This window comes from Onychostoma macrolepis, chromosome 12 (genome assembly GCF_012432095.1).
Source record: "Onychostoma macrolepis isolate SWU-2019 chromosome 12, ASM1243209v1, whole genome shotgun sequence".
Lineage (NCBI taxonomy): Eukaryota > Metazoa > Chordata > Actinopteri > Cypriniformes > Cyprinidae > Onychostoma > Onychostoma macrolepis.
Genome location: NC_081166.1, coordinates 2982004 through 3007234, shown reverse-complemented (window position 1 = coordinate 3007234; position 25231 = coordinate 2982004). Strand labels below are relative to the sequence as shown.

The following is a 25231-nucleotide window of genomic DNA, read 5'->3' as shown; positions in this document are numbered from 1 at the left end:
CAATCCCATTTTAATGCTATAAAAGTGTGCACACATTGAGAGAAATAAACAGCAGATGTTCATATTAACAACTTCTTTAACTTGAGCAAACGCTGTCTAATACACATATAGATTTGTTAATAAAATGAAAACATGCATGTTTTAAAGCTAGTGAATAAAAGGAAACGATCCGCCCGCATGCCTCTGCTCAATGACGGTGCCTGGATCAGCTGTGATCTGCGTCTCGGGCCGATGGCGTCACTTCCAGGAGGCATGCCCAGGCCTGTTGGACACGCCCCGTCCCTGACTCCACCCCATGTCAAAACAGCGCCACAAAGTGAGACGCGCAGAAAACGGTATCGCAAACTCAAACTTGACTGAAACGCAAAATAAAAGCTGCATTGCAAATAAATCAGTAGATATGGCCATGGAAAATATGTATTGCAAAATCATTGCTTTTGCTCTGTTTTATTTATCTATTTTGCAATTCTTTATTTTTATTTGCAAAACTTATTTTCTTTTGCAAAACTTTATTTTCTTTTGCATATATATGCGGCATTAAATTGACTCCATAGGATGGGCATTTTTTTATCAAATCAACACATTTCCTGTTTGGACAGCACACAGTTATTTTGGATGAACTCTTGAACTCTTTGCAAAACTTATTTTAATTATAAATTGAATTATAAATTAAATTATTAATTATAAAACTTAATTATAATTCATATCTACAGCTGAATAGCCATGTTAATTTGATTTAAAATTAATGTAAAAATGCCCTCACTTGACATTAAGTGCCATTCTAAAATAATCAAACATTAAAAGTAAAATTATATGAAAAAAACTACAATATAAATTTTTTATGAATTAATTTTAGTGCCATATCAAAATAATAAAAAATTAAAATAATATAAAAAATCTACAATTTGTATTAATGCAATAATGTATTTATTTTTTTATTAATTAATAATTATTAATACTTATATTTTTTATTAATTGTATTTATTAACATAAACATGACTTCTATCAGCAATTTACTGCCATGTTAATATTAAAATATGAATATTCTATTAACCCATTTGTGCCCAAATTTTTCTGAATGGTTTCATGCATATAGTCGTGTTAATAGTGTCCTATGTGAACATGTTCTGCATTTATTTTCCCCAGGTTTTAGTTTTTTTATCTTGAAAATCATATTTGAATGTGCGGCAACTATAGTTTGCTGTGGGCAAATATGTTGTATGCACCTCTTCAATATCACATTTGAATAGGAGGAGAACATTTGGCATCTAACTCAAAATAACTGCTTTCAACAGATCAATTTTTATTCATGAACAAATTTATTATGTATAAAAGTCGAAGAACATTCGATGTGAACCCAAAAAAGCTGCGTCTAGCTTATAATCTGTTGAATATGAATATACAACAAACAACAAATCCATGTGTCTTAAAGTGGTGGCACATAGTGCAGAACAAAGTGCAGCCATTAAGTTTGGGGAGGGGGGAGAGATCTCATTGTGAGATAAATGCTTTCTCTAGTTCATGTTGGCCACAATTATTGGCACCCAATTATTGCAATGTCCTTTTACTAAGATAGCAGCTCTGGGTTTTCTCCTATAATGCCTGAAGAGTTTGGAGAACACCTGATAAGAGATCAGAGACCATTCAATCATACAGAAACTCTCCAGATCCTTCAGATTCACAGCTCCATGTTGGTGGTGCTTCTCTTCAGTTCACCCCACTCATTTTCTATAGGGTTCAGGTCAGGGAACTGAGACAGCCATGGCAGAAGCTTCATTTTGTGCTCAGTGACACATTTTTGTGTTGATTTTGATTATTGTCCTGATGGAAGATCCAACCACAGCTCATTATAAGATTTCTAACAGAGGCAGTTAGGTTTAAAAATTGTATCAGTTGGCATTTATAATCATGTGGAACAGGAAGTCATGGCTGGACAATTTCATGCTCATAGTCACCCTGGTGTGCTAAAAAAAAATGTAAATATGAATGGGATTATACTTCAGAGATATTTTACTCATAAGAATTTCTAGGGGTGCCAATAATTTTGGCCAACATGCATTGGAGAAAAAAATATATATTTTCATCATGATCTGTATTTTTACATACAGTGGGTACGGAAAGTATTCAGACCCCCTTAAATTTTTCACTCTTTGTTATATTGCAGCCATTTGCTAAAATAATTTAAGTTCTTTTTTTCTCCTCATTAATGTACATACAGCACCTCATATTGACAGAAAAACACAGAATTGTTGACATTTTTGCAGATTTATTAAAAAATAAAAACTGAAATATCACATGGTCCTAAGTATTCAGACCCTTTGCTCAGTATTTAGTAGAAGCACCCTTTTGATCTAATACAGCCATGAGTCTTTTTGGGAAAGATGCAATAAGTTTTTCACACCTGGATTCGGGGATCCTCTGCCATTCCTCCTTGCAGATCCTCTCCAGTTCTGTCAGGTTGGATGGTAAACGTTGGTGGACAGCCATTTTTAGGTCTCTCCAGAGATGCTCAATTGGGTTTAAGTCAGGGCTCTGGCTGGGCCATTCAAGAACAGTCACGGAGTTGTTGTGAAGCCACTCCTTCGTTATTTTAGCTGTGTGCTTAGGGTCATTGTCTTGTTGGAAGGTAAACCTTCGGCCCAGTCTGAGGTCCTGAGCACTCTGGAGAAGGTTTTCGTCCAGGATATCCCTGTACTTGGCCGCATTCATCTTTCCCTCGATTGCAACCAGTCGTCCTGTCCCTGCAGCTGAAAAACACCCCACAGCATGATGCTGCCACCACCATGCTTCACTGTTGGGACTGTATTGGACAGGTGATGAGCAGTGCCTGGTTTTCCACACATACCGCTTAGAATTAAGGCCAAAAAGTTCTATCTTGGTCTCATCAGACCAGAGAATCTTATTTCTCACCATCTTGGAGTCCTTCAGTTGTTTTTTAGCAAACTCCATGCTTAATGGCTTCCGTCGGGCCACTCTGCCATAAAGCCCCGACTGGTGGAGGGCTGCAGTGATGGTTGACTTTCTACAACTTTCTCCCATCTCCCGACTGCATCTCTGGAGCTCAGCCACAGTGATCTTTGGGTTCTTCTTTACCTCTCTCACCAAGGCTCTTCTCCCCCGATAGCTCAGTTTGGCCGGACGGCCAGCTCTAGGAAGGGTTCTGGTCGTCCCAAACGTCTTCCATTTAAGGATTATGGAGGCCACTGTGCTCTTAGGAACCTTAAGTGCAGCAGAAATGTTTTTGTAACCTTGGCCAGATCTGTGCCTTGCCACAATTCTGTCTCTGAGCTCTTCAGGCAGTTCCTTTGACCTCATGATTCTCATTTGCTCTGACATGCACTGTGAGCTGTAAGGTCTTATATAGACAGGTGTGTGGCTTTCCTAATCGAGTCCAATCAGAATAATCAGACACAGCTGGACTCAAATGAAGGTGTAGAACCATCTCAAGGATGATCAGAAGAAATGGACAGCACCTGAGTTAAATATATGAGTGTCACAGCAAAGGGTGTGAATACTTAGGACCATGTGATATTTCAGTTTTTCTTTTTTAATAAATCTGTAAAAATGTCAACAATTCTGTATTTTTCTGTCAATATGGGGTGCTGTGTGTACATTAATGAGGAAAATAAATGAACTTGATTTTAGCAAATGGCTGCAATATAACAAAGAGTGAAACATTTAAGGGGGTCTGAATACTTTCCATACCCACTGTATCTATTTTAGTATCCTTTATCTATCCCTTTATGGCATATTTAAGTCCCACCTGAATTATGGTCCTTCTGTGTCCAAGATCTATCAAAACATCTTGGGACAAGGTTTTCACACTGACAGCTGTCATTGTAAGACAGTTAGCAACTCTGCTTGTTTGTCCAACTGAGCGACAGTAACTAAGGGAGGTGGGGCTTACCGATAGGTCAATTATGCTCACCCCTGTTTAACCTTCCTTTTATTAGCCAATGGAATTAATTTTATAAATGTCAGAATTCCCCCCCAATCTTTCTCATTCCAGACCTGCATGACATTCTTCACAGTGGACCAACTTTTTATTGTTTTTTTTACACACAACATCATAACATCCATTCAAAACAAAACAAAAACAAAACAACAGATATATAATCTATGCTTTAAAGAATCCAGTCAAAAGGGAGAGAGAGAGGGAGGGGAAAAAGAAAAAACAAAACAAGTCATTCCTTTATATAATCAAGTATGTTAAAGGAAAAACCCTGCCAAGCATCAATAGCAGAAGGCTTGGCCCCATTAATTTGCGCTGTTGTACATTCACAAGTCACTATTTTCAGGAGGCTATGGATCCAATATGTTTATCCACACATGTGTGGTGTAAACCAGTTCTGTATTATTGTCTTCCTCGCAGCCATAAACCAGAAAACAACATTCTCTTTTGTATTAAGCGTATACAGAGACCAGAATCATCATTAAGAAGACACAAACTTGGGTTAGCAAAGCAATCAATTTGTAGTAAGGAGGATAAAACCAGTTTTCATGCGTCCATATATTAATGACGATAGGACACTGTGACCCTGGACCACAAAACCAGTCTTAAGTCGCTGGGGTATATTTGTAGCAATAGCCAACAGTACATTGAATGGGTCAAAATTATCGATTTTTCTTTTATGCCAAAAATCATTAGGATATTAAGGAAAGATCATGTTTCATGAAGATATTTAGTAAATTTCTTACCGTAAATATATCTCAACTTCCTTTTTGATTAGTAATATGCATTGCTAAGAACTTCATTTGGACAACTTTAAAGGTGATTTTCTCAATATTTTGATTTTTTTTGCACCCTCAGATTCCAGATTTTCAAATAGTTGTATCTCAGCCAAATATCGTCCTATCATAACCAACCATACATCAATGGAAAGCTTATTTATTCAGCTTTCATATGATGCACAAATCTCAATTTCGAAAAATTGACACTTAAAGGAACACTCCACTTTTTTTGGAAATAGGCTCATTCTGCAACTCCCCCAGAGTTAATAAGTTGAGTTTTACCTTTTTGGAATCTATTCAGCCGATCTCCGGGTCTGGCAATAGCACTTTTAGCATAGCTTAGCATAGATCATTGAATCCGATTAGACCAGTAGCATCGCGTTCAAAAATGACCAAAGAGTTTGATATTTGTCCTATTTAAAACTTGACTCTTCTGTAGTTATATCGTGTACTAAGACCAGCAGAAAATGAAAAGTTGCGATTTTCTAGGCTGATTTGGCTAGGAACTATACTCTCATTCCGGCGTAATAATCAAGGAACTTTGCTGCCGTACCATGGCGCAGTGATATTACGTAGCGCCTGAAAGTAGTCCCCAGCTATATAGCTAAAAGTGCTATCGTCAGATCCAGATATCAGCTGAATGGATTAAAAAACGGTAAAACTCAACTTATTAACTCTGGGGGAGTTGGTGAATGAGCCTATTTCCAAAAAAAGTGGAGTGTTCCTTTAAGACTGGTTTTGTGGTCCATGGTCACCGCACGTCCTCCTATTAGACGCTCAACTGTTTTCCAGATTTTAATGGAATTAGCCACAACCGGACCAAATTTATAATTATCACCTTTTTTCTTGTGCCAGTAAATAACATATCTTGGAGTCTATTTGGTTTAACCTTGTCAGCTTCAATCACTCTCCATGAAACTTTAGATTGAGGATCAACCCAATTATGAAGAGCCTTAAGCTGGAACGACCAATAATACAATTCAAAATTTGGTACAGCCAGTCCTCCTGCACGATTAGGATGTTGTAATGTGGTAAGTTTGATTCTGTTTTTTAAAACTGATTAAGTTTTATACCTCCACAAAGTCTGGCCTTACATATTCGATCCACTTTTTCAAACTTTTCTGAATACATTCTTCTGAAGACGAAGGGAAAAAGTGATCTTTTCCATAGTATAAATGTCATTTACAATATCCGTCCATTCTTGTATTGTGGGGGGTTCAGGAAGCAACCAGTGCCTTGTAAGTGCTTTTTTACCAGCAATTGTTAGAATGACAAATAGGTATCTTTCAGGCCATCTTGTCTGGAGATTCGTATTTCCTAAATATAACATGGAAAAGCGCAAAGGCAGTGTAGTGTTAAAAATGCCTTCCACTGCTTTATGAAGCTCCTCCCAAAAGGGTTTTATCACTGGGCATTCCCAGAATATATGCCAGTGATTGTCTTCCTGAAACCCACACTATCTCCAACATTTGGTGTCCCCTCCCTCAAGTGCTTTCTGTTTTGGTGTAATAAAAAATCAGATAAGGCATTTCCACCCAAATTCCTAAACTCTTATGTACCAATAATGCTTGAATTGGGGGGTCATTCATTATAGAGAGTTCGATATCTTTCCACCTAGCTTGGTATGTTGGATTACATATGTTAATTAAAGATTTAGTCGCATAGATATAATCCCTAAGATTGGGTAACCCCATACCTCCTTCCTCCATTGGGAGCTGTAATGTTTTGAATTTGATCCTGGGTTTTTTCCTTTGCCAAATAAATCTGGAAATGATCTTATTTAATTCAGACCAATTTTTTAGGAGAATTTCTACCGGTAGTGCTTGAAATAGAAGAATGTTCATCTTTATTTTTATTAAAAGTGGGTTAAAATTTGCCTCTGTTAGTGTCGAAGTCAAAATTTGCGTTTTTTGTATGTTTAATTTGTATCCTGCATATCTACCAAATTTTCTAGAAGATTCATTAATTCAAAAAATGTATTAGTGGGATTACTAATAATTCCGCATATAATACCAATTTGTGATCTTCTCCATTTATAGAGATGCCTTTGATGTTTTCAGTCTACCTTATCCACTGTCCGAGAGGTTCTATATAGAGTGCAAAAAGCAGTGGTGAAATTGGACACCCTTGTCTTGATCCACGTTCTAATATAATTGGTATCTGAAAGGTACCCATTTATGTTTATCTGGGCGGACAGTTTATTGTATAGCGTATGGATGCCCCTAACAAAAATGTTGTACATGCCAAATCTTACAAGGGCTTTATATAGGAAAGGCCAACTTACGGAATTAAAAGCCTTTTCCGCATCTAAACTAATTAAAAGAGCTTCAAGTTTGTCCTGTTGAATTCGGTTTAATATATGTCGAGATCGTTTAATATTATCATGTGTTTGTCTTTGAGAGATAAACCCAGTCTGATCGTTATGTATTAGTTGAGGGAGAATCTTTTCCAGTCTCTTGGCAAGGATGCTAGTATATAATTTGTAATCAACATTCAAGATCGAAATTGGTCTGTATGAACTACATTCTAATTTATCTTTTCCCTCTTTTGGGATAACTGAGATCACCGCCTCACTCCATGATGGAGGCATTTTGGCCTCCATTAACGATGTATTGCAAGCCCGAAGAAGACTCAGTATTAATTCAGATCGAAAAGTCTTATACCACTCTGACGAAAAGCCGTCAGGGCCGGGAGACTTATTCGTCTTGAGCTTGGAGATGGCGTTATTTACTTCTGTCTCAGTTATCGCAGCTGATAATATTTGATTTTGTTCTGATCAGATCTTTGATTGATCTGTTATAACTGGTAAATTGAGGGAGTCAAGGAATTGTCCAATCTGTTGCTGTCTCTGGCAATCTTATGGATGTTTTTATATATGGTAATGCCCAAATAGATGAAAGATTCCTTAATAGGGATAAATGAGGGAATAGAAGAATTAGTTTTAACATTGTTAATTGGCATTAAAGCAGATTTGCTCCATTTTGTATCCTGATAAGCTACTAAAATGATCAAATTCCTTAATTATACTAGAGACTGAAACATCAAAGTGGTCTAAATATAGAATAATATCATCAGCGTACAATGAAATACTATGATCATGATCATGAATCTTAATCGATACTTCAGATTTCCTGATGGCTTGTGCTAAGGGTTCAAGAGATAAGCAAAACAATAAGGGGGAAAGCAGACATAACTGCCTCGTTCCCCGCTGTAAAGGGAACGGGGGGGAAATAATATTATCAGTCAAGACTGATGCTGCAGGTGAGTGGTATAATGTCTTAATCATAGAAATGAAATGTTCACCGAAGCCGAAACATTGCAGAACTGCCCACATTTAATTCCACTCTGTCAAAGGCTTTTTCTGCATCAAGTGAAAAAAACGCACAAGGGCTCGGATGAAGGAGTTGACGCATATTGTCAGATGCATTGATAAAACCGGTTTGGTCCTCCTTGATCAAACTATGAATTACCTTCTTCATACGAGAAGCAAAAACTTTAGCATAGATTTTTCGATCACATGGGATAAGTGATATCGGTCTGTAGCTAAGCATAAGTGTCCCTACCAAATCCCAAATTTCCAAATATTATTCAGGGGGGGAGACCATCCAGCCCCGGCGATTTGCCCTTTTGAAGGCTTTTTAGAGAGACGTGGAGCTCCTCCAAACTTAATGGGGCCTTCAAAGATTCTTTATCCACCTGTGAGATCCGAGGCAATTCCAGTTTATCGAAATACTGCTTCCAAATTGGTTCATCAAAATCTGTTTCGGCTTTATACAGATTTGTGTAAAAACCTTTAAATATGTTGTTAATTGCTGCGGGGTTCGTGGTGACCTGACCATCCGATGATTTTATTATGCTAATATATGCCTTAGACTCACATTCTTTCAGCCTAAGGGCCAATAGGTGACTAGGTCTCTCTGATTCGAAATAATATTTTTGCCTAGTCCTATGTAAGAAAAATTCTGCCTTTGAGTGTGAAAGTAAATCATATTCTTCTTTTAAAGAGGACAGCTGTGTAGCCTGTTGCTCAGTAAAATGTTGTTTTTGTAGGTTTTGTAATGATTGGGATTTTATTCTCTAAAGGTGAATTTTCACTTTGGCAAGAGTAGAAAAGAAAGATATACAGAATCCTCGTATAGTACACTTTTCCCACAGTATTTGAGGATCCACATCAGAGAATTTCAAGAAATTCCTTAATATATTCTTTTAGAGAAGTAATGAAATTCTGATTACTTAATAATGACATGTTAAAGTGCCATCTAGGGGATGAGGGCAATCAGTCTGCTGAAGTAGAGGTTTGGAAATATTTGTAAAGAATGCACTGTCTGTCTCATTCGGACCGTAAATAGAGACCAATGCTAACCTATTATTATGTATTTTGCAACGGATAAAAACAAATCTACCCCCTTCATCACTTCCGCACCCCCTTCAGCACCCCCTTTGTTTTATTAAGAGCGCAGGAGAAGGCTGCCAATTTATAATACTTATTCTGGAAACGTGCCACGTCAGATTGCTTTAAATGTGTCTCTTGTATCAGTGCACAGGAAATCGATTGACGGTGCAAATATTCTAATACACGGGTTCGTTTAACAGCAGAATTTAAGCCATTCACATTCAATGATAAAATAATATATATTGAATATTCATAATCCCAAAACTGTATTCAGTAAATGAAGAAAAGCAAATGCACTCCCATTCTGTAAGTAAAATGTAAACACTGGTGTGCATTCTAGATACCAAACCACCTAGATGAAAAATCCTTTTAGAAATAATGTAAAGTAAATAAAAGTATGAATGTCTGTTGTGAAAAATAAAAGCAACACAGAAACAGGAACAACAAACAACTATAAACAAGAAACAACTCAGACCGCACATTACCTGAGAACGTAGGTCTGAGCAACTAAAAATGGTGATGATACCTGACCGGTCCACTTCAACGCAAGACATGTCCCCAAAAGGCCCACATAGTCAAAAACTATTGCAATTAAACCTACTCTCCATTAGACCCCTCCAAAAAAAAAAAGGTTGTTAGTCTTACCAGTAGAGAGACAGTTGTGCTGGATAAATAGGAACAATATCTCAGGAGGAGAGAGAGAGAGGGGAAAAAAAAAGAAAAAAAAAGAAAAGGAGATTTAACAAGTGTCCACTTTGTTATTATCCTCTCCTGGGCAGCTGGAATCGCCTCCATCCCGGTCTTTAAAGGGATAGTTCACCCAAAAATGGGTGAACTATCCCTTGAACAATCTTTGTTTGTGTTCTACTGAAGGAACAAAGTCACCTACATCTGGGATGCCCTGGGGGTAAGCAGATAAACATCAAATTTTCATTTTTGAGTGTACTATCCCTTTAAGTTCTTCTCGCTGGGCCGAAGAGATGGAGATAGTGGCCGCTGTTTTCCCATTGCCTTGTAGAGTAAGTCTTAATAAGTCTTCTTCTGTGACAGTGAGCTGATAAAATCCTCTGCTTTCTGAGGAAAGTCGAACATCATCTGCTCGCCCTTGTGCCGTAGTTTAATTACCGTCGGATAGGTGAGGAAGGGCTGGAGACCAAGTGCTATCTTCAAGACTGGATTAAAGCTCTTTCTCTTGGTAGTTGTGGCTGGACTAAAGTCGTGAAAAAATAGTAGCGTGACATTGTCCTGCGTACATTTGGATATGCCTGCCAAGCACCCCTCAGGATCGCCGATCTGTCTTGCCATCTTAGTACTCGGAAGATGAGAGTGTGCGGCCGATCAGAGTTTTTCCTTTCCGTCATACACACGATGGGCCCAGTCAATCTCTATGTCACGGCCTTTCAGTGAAGGGATCCACTTGGAAAGATTAGCTCTGAGGAAGCCAGCTGCATTGGAGCCCTCCGTCCCTCCGGCAACCCCACCAGTCACACGTTATTTCTCCTGCTCCTATCCTCAATGTCCGTTATCTTCTCAGTGAGTTGCTCCAGCTGATTTCTTAAGTCCGTGACTGTCCTCCTATCCTCACGTGCAGCTGCTTGAACGGAATCGACCCGGTCACGTGTTTGCTTTGCCGCGCTAGCTAATCCCTCGAGCTCCGCACTTAACTCTTTAACAGAATTGTTGGTTGCTTGTATGTCCGCATGCAAGTCACGCAACGCTGGGGTCAGTACAGAGTCTACCGCATCTCTTACTGTCGAGTAGAGGTCTGCGCGGGACTGTTTTTTCAGTCCCGCTCCCGCCCGCTCCCGCCAGGTTTTATTCCGCATCCACCCGATCCCGCTATATTTTCACTCTTTGTTCACCCGCTGTCCGCTTAGAATAATTTTCTTCCCGACCCGACCGTTCCCGCTAAATTTAAATCTCGTTTCTAGAATCTCACATTTAATTGCCCACTACTGAAAGAGAGAGAGAGATAACAAATAAAATTGTAGGTTTTTACAAAATTTGTATTTATTTGTATTATTCGTATTGTCAAGATGCTTTTAACATTTAGCTGTCAACACAATAGGAAAATATGTTGCAGGAAAAAAAATGTAGGTACAAAAATTGTAGTCTATTTGTTATTTTTATTCAAAATACAAATGTAACACATTTCTGTAAACACAGTTTTATTCAAAATACAAATGTAACATTTTTCTGTAAACACAGTTTTATTCAAAATACAAATGTAACATTTTTCTGTAAACACAGTAGGAAAAGTGTTGCTGAGAGAGATAGAGAAAAAAAAGACATTTATTTAAAATTATAAGCAAAAGAACAAAAATGTTGGCTTGTAGCCATTGCGAAATTAAATAACTTTTTTATCTAACAATTAAACAAAAAATGTCCCGACTTCGATTTCAACGTCTCTCCTACAAAAGAAAATATAGGCCTATAAATACATCAATAATATCTAATAATAAATTGAATGACATTAATGAAATTAACGAAAACCGTTTACTTACTTGCAAAATCACCCTTTTCCAAATTATTTTAAATACCCATGCAGGAAAAGAATGTCACTGACTGACGACGGTTTCAGTACCGAACGTCTCTCCTCCAGAATCCGACCACAAAGGCTGAATGCTCTCTCGGAAGGTGCACTCGTGGCTGGGATGCAGAGGATATATCTTGCAAGGTTGCTCAGTGCAGGAACTCGAACGATGTGAATTCCACCATTGCAAAACGCTTTGTTGACTTGATAGTTCAAGTTTCATGGTCCTGTACTCCTAAATCTGAACATCTAGTGAATTTGATCCACATGATTCCACATCATCCTCCCAATCTGAAAATTTACGGAGAACAGTAGGCCTTTTGGCAGGTGTTGGCTCAACATCCTCAGCATGTGTATCAAACTTTAAATCTTGATCATCTCCTTGACTCCTGTATGTCGCCTCTTTCATCCAACATTTTCAAACCTCGCAGACTCGGTGTCAGAAAGGTTGCTATTTTATAAAGCATGTGAACCGAATGTGGCGAAGTGCTGTCTGTTGACAGTAATTCTTTCAGCCGTGTCACACAGACGGTTGCGATTTCAGAGAGCAGAGGGTCTTTTGTGGCTGATGTACAGTGCTCAATTAATCGCACAGACCACGGAAGAACCAGTGAGGCACTTGGAGCTGTGTTGTCGGTTTCCAAGTCGTCAGTTGCCTCTTTGAAGGGTTTTAGGAATGATACTAGTAACTTAAGCGTGCTGCCGCTGATGCGTCCGATCTTGTCATAATTATTGCTCTCAGTCAGCACAGATGCGATGTCTTCGTACTGTTCCAAAACAGAATTCAGCATGTCAAAGTTAGAGTTCCACCGTGTCGCTACGGATTGTTTCAGTGACTTTTTTAGCTTGCCCTGCTGTCCTGAGTGTTTGAAATATGTGACCAACTTTTTAACATCAGTTAGAAGCCCAGCGATCTCTGGAGACATTTCCATTATGGCAGGACCAAACGCACTGGACAGAGTCACGTTTAGTATGTGCGCCGTGCAGTTTAGCCTCGTGTATCCTCGTAAGGCACTGATCATGTTGGCTCCACGATCTGTGACAAAAACTATCTTTCTGCCCATTTCTGTCGCATCAATGCCAAACACTCTGAGATTCTGCAGCAGGTGCCTTCGAATGTTTTCACCCGTCTTTGAGGTATTTGGGTCAAAAGGGGCAGCAAAAAGCACTCTTGAATATAGCTCAGATTGCTCATTAACATAATGGATGGTTGCCGACAAAAAGGACGTTGTACGATATGTTTCTGTCCATATGTCTGCTGTAACTGCGCATCCGAACTTCGATATTGTTGCAGTGATTTCATCCACAACATTTCTACGCAGACTCTGAGCCCTCATTTCAACATTTCTTGACACCGTTGTTGGATGTGGTAGTATCTCACTGACATCGAATTTTCCTATTTTTGCTGCTGTGTCGACCAAATGTTGGGCCAGCTGTGTGAAGCCTTTTCCGGAGACAGTATCATATGGTCGAATGTCTTGGCAAACAAATTCAACACATTTTTCTGTGGTCTCTTTTTTAAACTGCTCTGGCACCGGCCTAGCCTTAGTAAATGTCAGTTTGGTTTGCCCCTTTGTGATGAGGCATGAGTGCCGCCTTAAACCCGAGGTTCCAGTCTTGTGACTGCTGAATGGTAAAACTTTTAGGCATTTATCACATCGCGCAAAGGGTAATTTTTTTTCATCTGCGTCTATGACACACGAAAAAGACTCCCATACATCAGACTTGCCTGACATGGGTTTCTTAACAGTAAACTGACCATTTTCCAGTCCATGTTGAACATTCTTTAAGGACAGCGCATCCACACTTTGCTCTGCCATCCTTATTCGGTACAGCCCGCTCCGAGGACCGTTATGCAAATGCTGCGTGCACAGACCTTGCAAATAAAATGCATGATGCAGAAAGCTGGTCCATGCGTGCAGCGTGTGCATAACAGTCCTGAGAGTTGTCAGTGAGTAAAGGCAGAGATGCTGTTCTGAAATGAGTCGGGAAGGGGATATTTTTAGACCGCCCGCTCCCGTTCATATTATACCGGAGTTACCGACCGCTACCGAGGTTTATTTGGAAATTTATTCCCGCGTCGCAAGAAATCCGGTCGGGTCCTGCGGTTCCCGCGGGAGAGCCGTGGGAATGCAGACCTCTACTGTCGAGGCCACAACCGAATCCAAAGTACTTTGCTGCTCTTTAAGTGCTAGCTTGATACCGTTAGCGATAGCACCGTCGAGATCCTCTCTGGAGATGGTGGAATCTTTGAATTTTTTCTTTATTGGCGATTGCTCAATCTCTCTTTTCCGATCGCCTTTGACTGTTGAAGTATCCATGATGGGTTAAATAGAGAGTGGTTCAAAATTCACTGACAGGATTATATATTTGACAAAGTGAGCAGAGCGAAGGACTAGACGTGCATCGCTGTCGAAGGGTCACGTGATCTTCGAGAATGTTGCTTTTTCAGGTGACCAAGGACTTTCAGGTTTCTAAAATGACCAAAAAATGTATAGCATATCAGCAAAAAAGTAGTCCATACAAGTCATACCAAGTCTTCCAAAGCAATGAGGCGTAGTTACTCATCTACCTTTAAAAGCCTAGCCTGCAGTCATGATCTCCATCACTTTTGTTGTATACACAAGAGTAGTTTTGTTATATAATTGATATAATATCTGTACTTTAACTCAAGCACAATATCTCAGTACTCAGTACATAAACTGCAAGCTCTTCTACTCCCCACGGGAGTTTGCTCAATTCATACTGGTCAGTGTTAACATTCCACCTCATCTTAATACACTTAGCCATATTAAGTGTTTATGGTTTTCTATGGGAGGGAAACGCTTAACGAGAGACTTTGTGCATTGCATTCATATTCTGCTGTTCTGTTTCCAATGATTTGCAGGTCTTGTATTTTTCTCCTACAGATGAGTTGCAGGAATCTGTGCATTATGGTACTAATTAGTTTTAATGGTTTAACCACCACAGTGTCTTGTCTCCATTGGCAACACGCACAATTTGTGTCGATTGCAAGTGACGTCGCAGGTAGCGGAAAGTTCAAATAAATAAATAGAATAAAATGCAAAATTAAAATAAAAAACTGCAAGTGACGTCACTAGCGGAAGCGCAGGTGTCTGAGAGTGCAAGTGCTGAGAGTGCAAGTACTAAGAGTGCAAGTGCAAGTCTGCAGCCAGACCCTTCTCGCTTTTTGGGCTGACTGCATTTTTTTTTTATGTAGCCAAAAACATTGATAGCATCAGAAACAAACCCGTAAACTGATGTCCAGGGGCATTAAAAACAAACCAAAAAAAAAAAAAAAAACACATATTAAATGTATGCATCATGAATATAGAACGCCACATTCTTAATTCCAATCGATACATTCAGTTATAATAATAAAGGGCTGTTACCAGTAAAAATCCAATCAGTGACAACAAAAGCCATCAGAGACATCATTAGCCGACAAATGCATACAATGTTATGAAATTAATGTTTTAAATTTTGAAGGCAGAAATATGTCAACATGTCAATCAATTAAATTATACGTATGAAACTAAAACAGACACTAGGTGGCGCCAAGTCACTGTCTTAACGAGTGAGTTCAATCCGGATTCCTTCAAATAGGTTATGCTGATCACGAAAACATTTATGAACCTTGTTATAATCAATACTTTTAAAAATAAGAGTGGCATGCCTAGAAAAACATTAGGCTACTATCTTTCCCATCCATTCAACTTTTTAAATTTTTCACTTCTGAGTTTCCAACGCTTGTGTTAGGACAACTTTGAACTTTTTTGATCCACTCCAAATATTGCCATCTACTATAGCAGGGGTTTTCAAAGTCTAAGACAGTGGGCCTCCCTTTTGACACAACTTACCCGATGCCCCCCCCCCCCCCCAACGCACACACATGCACGCACACACATGCACGCACACAAAGATAAACACACAGAACAATGTCAGACTGTTTACTCACTTTTATCATTATTTGTGTCAACATGAAAAGTGCAGTTATTTTCAGAGTAATAACATATAACGTTTTTAAAACTAAGAATAATGAAACAAAAACAATGATGGTTCATATGAAAAGAACTGATTTTTATTTTTTATTTTTTTTTGGCTATTTAAAATTGTAAGAACTGTCCATCCCAGTCAAAACAGTCAGATGATCTGTAACAGAGAGTGGGGAAAAATTTAAACAACGCCAAAATTTAAATATATCTACTATTGATTAATATGCTTACATAATTATATCCCTACCTTAGTGAGCGGTATGCATTTGTTTCCTCGCTGTGCAGAGAAGACTAATTCGTGGTTGTAGTGATGTCAGAAACAGACGAAGGTCATCCTCCACTTGAAGACGTGAACGATATTTGTTCTTGATGAATGTCATAGCAGAAAATCCTGATTCGCACAAATACGTTGAAACGAACGGTAAAAGTTTCCTCAGTGCTCTTTCTGTGAGTTCAGGAAATTCATTTTGAACAGAGAGCCAGAAATGTCCAATGGAAGTGTGTGTAATCATTTGCTCCAGTTCATGATTACTAGTCAGATCAATCAAAGCCTCTTCGTCTTGCATACACAGTGCGTCACTTTCTGCTGGCTTGAACTTGAATGGATTGCGAATCCACTCATCCTGGATTGTCTCGTTGGAAAAATAGTGTGTGAATTGCTGACACAGACCCCTTAGGTGTTCAGCGACCGAAGGCTGAATAGGAACCACTGTCGGCCCTGCCTCTTGCATGAAGTCAGCCAGCGTAGGAAACATGTCCAGGCATCCTTTCTCCACATGAGTGGCCCATAGATCCAGCTTTCTCCGGAACGAGGACACTTGCTCAAATGCCGAAAACACATTGCTGTCTCTGCCCTGCAATGATGTATTAAGCGTGTTGAGGCATTCGAATATGTCCGACAAATAAGCCAACTTTGCGATCCAGCTCGAATCACTCATGTGCTGTGCCAGTGGGGACTGAACATTTGACAGAAAAAGTAGTACTTCCTCACGCAAATCAAAAAGTTGTGATAGAACTCTGCCCCGAGACAGCCAGCGGACTTCGGTGTGCAGAAGCAGCTGTTTGTAATGCGCTCCCAATTCATCGCATAAAATATGGAAAAGTCGAGCATTTAGAGGTCGTGCTTTTATCAGGTTGATAATTTTCACAGCTTGCCGAGGACACTTCAAGATCATTTGGCATCTTCTTGGCAGCTAAGGCTTGTCTATGGAGTGTGCAGTGGGTCCACACGGCTCTTGGAGCTACCTCTTTAACCCTCGATATGAGACCACTGTGGCGGCCCGTCATTGATTTTGCCCCATCACTGCATATGCCACAGCAGCGTTCCCAGTCTATATCGTTCTTTCTCACAAATTCGTTCAATTTGTTGAAAATGTGTTCACCTGTTGTGTGGGTGGGCAAAGGACTACTAAATAGAAACTCTTCTTGAATGTCCATGTTTTTCACGTACCGCACATATGTTAACAGCTGAGCGCAGCTGGCCACATCGGTGGATTCGTCGATCTGAAGTGCAAAAAATGGGCTGTGTCTGACGCTGTCTAACACTTGCTCCTTCACATCCTGTGCCACATCTGAGATGCGCCGACTTATTGTGTTGTCAGAGAGTGGAACAGAATCGATCTTAGAAGCCGCTGCCTCTCCTAGCATCACTGAACACAGGTCTTTTGCTGACGGGAGAATTAACGTCTCTCCAGTGGTATGTGCTTTTCCTGCCTTGGCAATACGCAATGCAACGCGATATGAAGCTTCAGTGGCCTTTCCATTTAATTTGACAAAATCTTGCACAATTTTTTTCTGACCTTGAAAGCTTTGAAGTTTTCTCTGGAAAAATTCTGGAGGTTTTCCTGCTACCTCAACATGCTTGGTTTCAAGGTGTCGCCGAAGTTTTGCGGGTCTCATGCTGTCATTAGCCAAAATATCTTGACAGACCACACATAAAGGTCGTGGTTCATCAGCTGGTCCTGTCCACGTAAATCCTAAACTTAAATACTGATCATCATATCGTCGTCTTTTGGATTTAAGCCCTGAAGTTGAAGGCTTTGAATCGGGTGGTCTCAGAAACCGCTCCATTGCATTAATAGGCATATACTTATATTGGCGGGCTTGCAAAACAGCAGCGAATTCACAGCTATGGCCTTCTGGGTGAAAAATGTTTCTCATATTTTTGACTTATTATTTTTAGTATCGTTTAAAATAAAAACATTTAAATATAATAAAAAATACATATAATAATTAAACTAAATAATTATATTTTTTATTTATTATAATTTTTCCCCACGCCTCCCCTGACATGCTGTGGCCCCACACTTTGAAAACCGCTGTACTATAGAAATAGGGTGGTTGATTGAGGAAAAAAGCACTTTCCTGAATCATTACAGAAACTTAACTGATGTTATCAGCTCATGTGCAAGAAATAGTTTACCCAAAAGCGAAAACTTGCAGGAAATTGTCCTGACCCTCAGGCCATCCAGAATGTAGATGAGTTTGTTTCTTCATGGGAACTGATTTAGAGAAATGTAGCATTGAATGGGTGCCATCAGAATGAGAGTCCAAACAGCTAATAAAAACATCACAATAATCCACACCACTCCAGTCCATCAGTTAACATCTTGTGAAGTGAAAAGCTGCAAATCTATCAATAACAGGTTTTGAAATTCAAACCATTACTTCCTGCTAAAATATGGCTCCTCTATCCATAATATTGCTTCCTCCAGGTCCTCTTGTTTGAATCAGGAGAGAAATCTGCACAGATCAACACTGTTTACAAGCCAAAACAGTCCAATAATGTAGGAAGCATTATTATGGATTATGGACTTATGTATTTTGGCCAGAAGCGATTGTTTGAATTTAAAAACATCTTGGTAGATTTGTTTCTTACAAACACGCAGCAGAGGATCCATTGGTGAGCAAGTGATGCAATGCTACATTTCTTCAAATCTGATGAAGAAACAAACGCACCTTACATCCTAGTCTTTCTCCATCACATTCGATTCAGACTACTAACGTTTGATACAACAATTATTTTTGCCATGCAGATTCACTAGCAATGCAGAGTGTTTTAGCAAAGCGAGCCATCCACATCCACTAAAGACCAAGATATTCAAGTTTCATTAATGCAAGTGAAATGGCACCTCCTTATTACTGGGCAGTCCTTTGTACCATCCAACAAAGTCTTTAGCTGAGAAAACACCAGGTACATCTTCACCTGGAATTCCCATTGACCGATTTCCTTCTGCTCCGTAACTCTGGAAATACAGATGGTGCAGAGAAAGATGATTACAGGTACAGTCATGGTCCAACATTAAATTAAATATGGCATGCAATGATTTAGAGAAGACACCCACTAAAACGTGGTTCAGTGTAATAATTGTTTTTATACCAAAACCTCTTGTCAGGCATGTAAAGAACCAGACTCATTAGTTGACGTTAAAATATTCTATTTAAGGATCACAGTGCAACCCCTAAAAAACTAATTCATTGTCATTTTAAATTCTTCAAATAACTAGGTTTTACTCATTGTTAGAAAGACGTTTTAAACATTTAAAATAATAAAAATGTAGTATAATCTCTTGCTCTTTTATATATTTTAATAAGTACAGATCAGAATAAGTACGGTATGTTGATTTAATTTGATTTCACCCATATTTTGACAATTTTATTTTCATATAAGTTATTTGAAACATTAACGTACACACTTTACCTACATTTAATATGATTTCTTGCTTTCTATTTATAGAAAATAAAACACTTTTGAAAATTTAATTTGATGCAGATACCAAAATGGGATGTATATACAGTATACTTTTATTAATATGCAAAAATAGCTCTTAGATTGTTCTTCTTTTGTGTTCTATTGAAGTAGGAAAGTCATATGAGTTCGGAGTAACATGAGCATGATTAAATTATCATGAATTTGATTTTTGTGTGAAATAATTCAAAGAAATAATGTAATATACACTTTCACATCAGTTGACGTATGTTCATGGTCAGTAAACTCTTTCAGTTTACTTTTAACTGCTGTAGCAGCAAGATGTGCATCAAACCATGTGGGTCATCATGTGAGCATCACTATCAGATTATGTTTACGTTGGGTGCATAAACTGATCAAATGTAAACTTTGAATGCAACCTCAACTTTGGTTAAAGCAACTGCTAAGTAGATAAAAGTAAGTATTAGTATAAATGCCACCTCTGACAAAAACAAAAAACAAAACATCATCTTCAGTCGCATTTTTTTTAATTTTTTCTCAGAAATATTATAAGAGTAAAAGAAATGTTTTCACTGAAGATGCAAGTGATTTACCATACACTTATCTTGCTTTTAGAAGATTGTTATCTTCTGGGATTTTAATTTTCTTTTTTTTTATTGACGTCATGCAAAAAACAACAATCAATTTATACTAATAACAGCTGAGCAGAATGTTTTCTTTGATGAATTGAAAGTTCAGCAGAACAGCATTTATCTGAAACAAAAATCTTTTCTAACATTATATGTGTCCTTATAATCACTTTTTTATCATCACGAATTTAAAGCATCCTTGCTAAATACAAGTATTAATTTCTATTCATCAAAGAATCCTGAATAAATGTATGCAACTATTTTAAATATTAATAATAATAATAATAATTTGTTGAACAGCAAATCAGCTCATTAGAATTTCCAAAAAATTTCCAAACATTCGTTTGCCATTAATTGTAATAATCCAGTGAGATTTGACACAGAGATCTGATCTGATCATCATCAGTCTGTCTGGAGTGACATGAAGAAACAGAACAAACTGAGACAGACTCAATTCAGAAGAACTGTGGCAACGTCTCCAAGATGCTTCAAGAGACCTACCTGCAAAGCTACAGTACTGCTAAAAGTTTTAGGCACTTGTGTAAAATGCTGTAAAATGAGGATGCTGTCAAAAATAATGTCATGAATAGATTTTCTATTAACTAAATTAAATCAACATTTGGTGTGATTATCCTTTCCGTTCAAAGCAGCTTTTGCCCTCGGTGCACTTGCGCAGTTTCTCAGGGAGCTTTACAGGTAGGTTTCTTGAAGCGTCTTGGAGACGTTGCCACATTTCTTCTGGATTTAGTCTGTCTCAGTTTGTTCTGTTTCTTCATGTCACTCCAGACAGACTGATGATGATCAGATCAGATCTCTGTGATGAGCACTGGCTGTAGTCAAACAAAAATCTCACTGGATTATTACAATTAATGGCAAAATGAGAAAAAAAAAAAACAACAACATTATTTTACTAGCACATATTTACAAGTGATTCATGTATAGGAAAAATAGAAACAGAGGAAATGAGTGCATGTTATCATTTCTGGTAATGGAATTTTTTTTTTTTTTTTTTTTTTTTAAATAACTAATAGTTATCACCTTACTTACCCAGCTGATTGATTACATTGATAATTGCAAAATTACATTGATTATGGCTCAAAAATGGAGAAAAAAACTCATTTTGAGAAAACTGCCTTTAAAAATATGTATTGTAATTGAAATCTATTGACACAAATAGATAAAGTGCTATAAAAGAAACACTTAATGTCTTTTGGATGTTTTCTTTCAGGTGCATGAAAAAAACTGTGTTTTTGCCAACAGTGTCTCGCCTTAATGAGTGAATATACTATATACACATGTAAGGGTGAAAAGAAGGTATTATAACATCAAATCAGCTTGAGTCATCATGAAACAGTGTTTGAAAATTACATGCAGCAAATAACAATATATAGTAATAAATGTAACATATTAAACCATGTGCATTTTTAGTAAAACACTGTTTTAATATATGACAACATTTTTATGACAGTGCTCGTTCAAAGAAGCAGAAATAAATCAATTTAGCAGTTCAGTTTTGGCTTTTGAGGTTTAAATCTCTAACATCCCATAATTTTCTCATGAGCACAAATCACAAGACAAAGAAGGATCATGAAAGAATCCACAGTCTTCAGGAAATTCAGTGACCAAATAAGAAGTGCAATAAAATAACAACAGTATTACACTTTTTGTTCACAAATGTCCTAAAATGCATACATATTTTCCTGTAAACTGAACTTTAACTAGCTCTTGTGAGGAAATGTTGATCTTCTGTTTGTTAAAATTAAAACCTGTTGTTCGACACTGGAAAGTTTGTTCCTACTATGGAAGTCAATATTTAATATTTGGAAAATATTTTTGTAGGAATCTGATTCAAAGTGGCTTAACACTATTCACGATCAGTGTTGGGGATTGTTACTCTTAAAGTAATTACTATATTGCATTACTATTACAATCTGATACGATACAATACATTACATTACAATATTGCGTTACTCCCTAAAAAAAACTTTACTTTTTCTCATCTGGCCTTTAATTCTTGTAAATTAAAAAAAATATTGTGACACTTTACTAGTAACTTGGAAAAAAAGTAAACTGATTATCCCCAACAATGTTCACGATTTATTTTTTATTAATATACCAATTTTCTGACATATGCATGCATGCATACATTTTGGGGTTTTATTCTTTATTTAAGGTATATTTATCCTTTTATATTCTCTGTTACTTTATTTTATTGTTCTATAGTGTTGATATTTCTAAAACCAATTAATAACAGACCATGACTTGAGTTTTGGGGATTTGATTAATAAAGTGGTCTCCGCATGACAGACATAAAATATAAGAGAGGCTTGTACTGATGTAAAACTAAGTAAATAGGGTTAATTTTTATTTCATAGTGACTAAACGAAGGCCTGACCTTGACCTCAGGATGATCAGGTGCGACTCCAAACCGCACCAGTCCAAACGGCACCGGCAGCCGCTCGTAAATGTCTACGGCTGCGTCCTGCCGAGCCTGAACGGGATACAATGAAATGAACAATCTAAAACAAACAATGGGTGATTTGTGTAAAAATGCTACTAAACATTGAAAATGATGAGTTTGTCTGTATCCCACAGACACAGAACTAAAGATCAGCATTCAAACCCTCAGACGGCCTGCAATTTCTGCAAAGCACTTGTGATTCAACCTGTTGTTCCTCTTTCATACTTGTTAATTTATTTTACATTTAAAATGTGTGGGGATCTACACAGGCAGACACACAATACAGCTGCATCACATTCACCCAATACATGGGATCACATGATGTTCTGGGAGGTCACATGACTAATCAGGAAGTGATAAGTGTTTGCTGGCTGCAAGTCAGACTCTTTTGTGTTGATGCTAGGCACTGTTGTGTGAGTTGGGCTCCTTTTTCATGCAGGTATGATTTGTCATGGTAGAGCATGTTTAATCACTGCCATTTCATTTTAATACTTATTTATTTCATTTTTATTAGGGTAATCCTAGAAGCGCTTGTCTACTCTTCACGGAGGACACAGGCTTCTGCATGGAGGGTTAACATTTATGCGATCACCTCCAGTGTGACCCGAGCTGCTGGGCTGCACTGGTAAATGCCTCAATGTGTATACTTTCCATTGGATGTTTTATACCTGCATTGGAACATGTTTTAATGCTTTTCTCTGTCTGTAGCAACGGAACATTCACCTTTTTTTTCGTGCTGTCAATGTGCTGTGGGACAGTTGAGCATATTGAAAAGTAGGCCTATATTTTCTAGTTATGTTTGAGTTGGCTATGCTATGCTGTTTAATGAGGTTGGCAACTAACATGCTTGGTTTCTATTGAAAGGGGACCAGGCCAGCCACTGTTTTTCTGTGATTAATATTTTTTTCTTTATTGTTTCCTGTTGTTGTTCGTTTTGTTTATTTGTTTGGTTATTTGTGATTTTGCCCTTGGGCCTACTACTCATGTGCCACATTCATAGTATTATTGTGTATTGTTTTCTTGACTAATTGTGGCCATTAATGCTGGTGGTTCTCCTCCTTAACTATATTCTCTGCGTAGGCTATCCTTGTACAAGGCCGGATCCACACTGATGCTTTGCCCCTTCTCGTCAGGGAACCACACTGGGAGAGACCCTGTATTGGTGTGTACTTGTAGCTACGACACGGTGTGAAATTTTGTAGTGGTATCTAAAGATATTAAGTGTGTAGTGCTTGCTGTGTTGCATGCTTTGACTGGTGTGGGGTTGCTGTCTCCTGTTTCTGTCTCCCCAGGGGCCTCCTGAGCAGGGGTTTTGCATTGGCTGATCCGACCTTCCTAGACTGAGGAAAACTCCACCAGTCATTTATCACAGTGTTTTTAAGATCCGTTCTTAATAACCTTTTACTATTTATTTATTTTTTTATTTTTTTTGTGTACTAAAGTGTAATAAATTTTGTGATGCATTTATATCTCTGCCTCTTGTTGACCGTCCCTGTGTGGGGAAAAACTGAGTTAGCCACACTGTATTCAGAGAAAGATTTGTGGTTCCTCCTGCCTATCATCAGGGGGTGGCGTAGTCAGATTAAAAAAAAAAAAGAAGGTACTGCTTGGCAGGTACCACAAATGTGAAACTGCAAACTGGAAGAGGAATTTACACTGGTGTTAGATTGAAAATCTTCAAGTGCCAGAACACTGTCTATCTCAAAACCAGCAGCATTGTTAAAGACTGTACCGTGGGAATCAAAGTGAATCTGTAGATGTGGGGTAAAAGTAAACCTCAAGGACAGCAGCTGTAATTTACCTGGACAGCTTTCAAAGAAAATAACTTTCAAGCTCACCGTCATGCAAAGCCTCGGGAAAACTAATATGCAATCAGCAAAGTTTGTCAACCTAATATAACCAAATCAGCTAAAGCTAGATTAAATCTTTCCTGAGAACGTGTTAATGAGGACTGGCGTGCATACCTTCAGGAGCTGTTGTGCCGTGTAAAAACCTGCAGGACCTCCGCCTACGATACACACTCTTGGACCAGATGAGGAAGACAACCCACGCACACCTGATAACATGACAGAGACGCAACATGTTTTTATTGACATTATACAACAGAGACTGATTGAGCAATCGCTTTAAACCACACACACAGTACTTTCAACACACTGTGAGCTTGATTTGTATGAGACGAAGACAGGATGTTTGTTCTGTACGTCTGTCTAATTATGCAACCTACCAGAAACACCATATAACATCTGTCTGTCTGTCTATTCTGACGTTTTCTCACAATTGCAAATTTTTATCTCACAATTCGGACTTGTTTCGTGGAATTGTGAATTTATATCTCTTGATTCTGATTTTTTTTCCCCTCAGAATTGTGAAATATAAACTCAATTGAAAGAAAATATTTTTCCTCTGAATCTGACTTTACAACTCGCAATTGCAATGAGAAAAGAAAGTCAGAATCAAGAGATATAAATTTGCATATGAAAAACCTCACAAATAAACCGCAAGCGGTGCTTATCATGCTGTCCCTCGAGCTTCACTGGGTCATTCTAACCATGGTACATCTGATTCCTGCATACAGCACGCTCTCCAAGCCTGCTGTACTGTGCAGTTTGTGCTCCTTCTGCATCCTTGGAACCATCATCACCCAGGACCTGAAGTGGGAGTTCAACTCTCTGATTGAAAAAGCACAGCAGATAGTGTACTTTCTGAGGCTGCTTAAGAACCTACCAAAAGCAATGTTGGTGAACTTTGGAGTCCATACTAACCTCCTCCATCACCAT

The 25231-nt window shown here is 38.3% G+C and overlaps 1 protein-coding gene across 1 annotated transcript; it reads right to left on the bottom strand.

Moving 5' to 3' along the window:
• Positions 1 to 1573: 1573 nt before the first annotated feature.
• LOC131551503 (NADPH:adrenodoxin oxidoreductase, mitochondrial-like) lies at positions 1574 to 25231 on the bottom strand. Its single transcript, XM_058794506.1, has 6 exons — positions 25217 to 25231; positions 25003 to 25123; positions 24416 to 24507; positions 22386 to 22481; positions 18784 to 18897; positions 1574 to 1821 (listed from the first exon to the last, which is right to left on the bottom strand). The coding sequence occupies exons 1-6, from the start codon at positions 25229 to 25231 to the stop codon at positions 1774 to 1776; spliced, it is 486 nt and encodes a 161-aa protein (XP_058650489.1). The 3' UTR covers positions 1574 to 1773.

What these genes read in the sequence shown, in the direction of transcription:
- LOC131551503 (XM_058794506.1), bottom strand. An exon ending in CGGCACAACAGCTCCTGAAG is followed by an intron (nt 22,482 to 24,415) that starts GTATGCACGCCA and finishes TATCCCGTTCAG; the next exon opens with GCTCGGCAGGACGCAGCCGT. An exon ending in CTGATCATCCTGAGGTCAAG is followed by an intron (nt 18,898 to 22,385) that starts GTCAGGCCTTCG and finishes CTGTATTTCCAG; the next exon opens with AGTTACGGAGCAGAAGGAAA.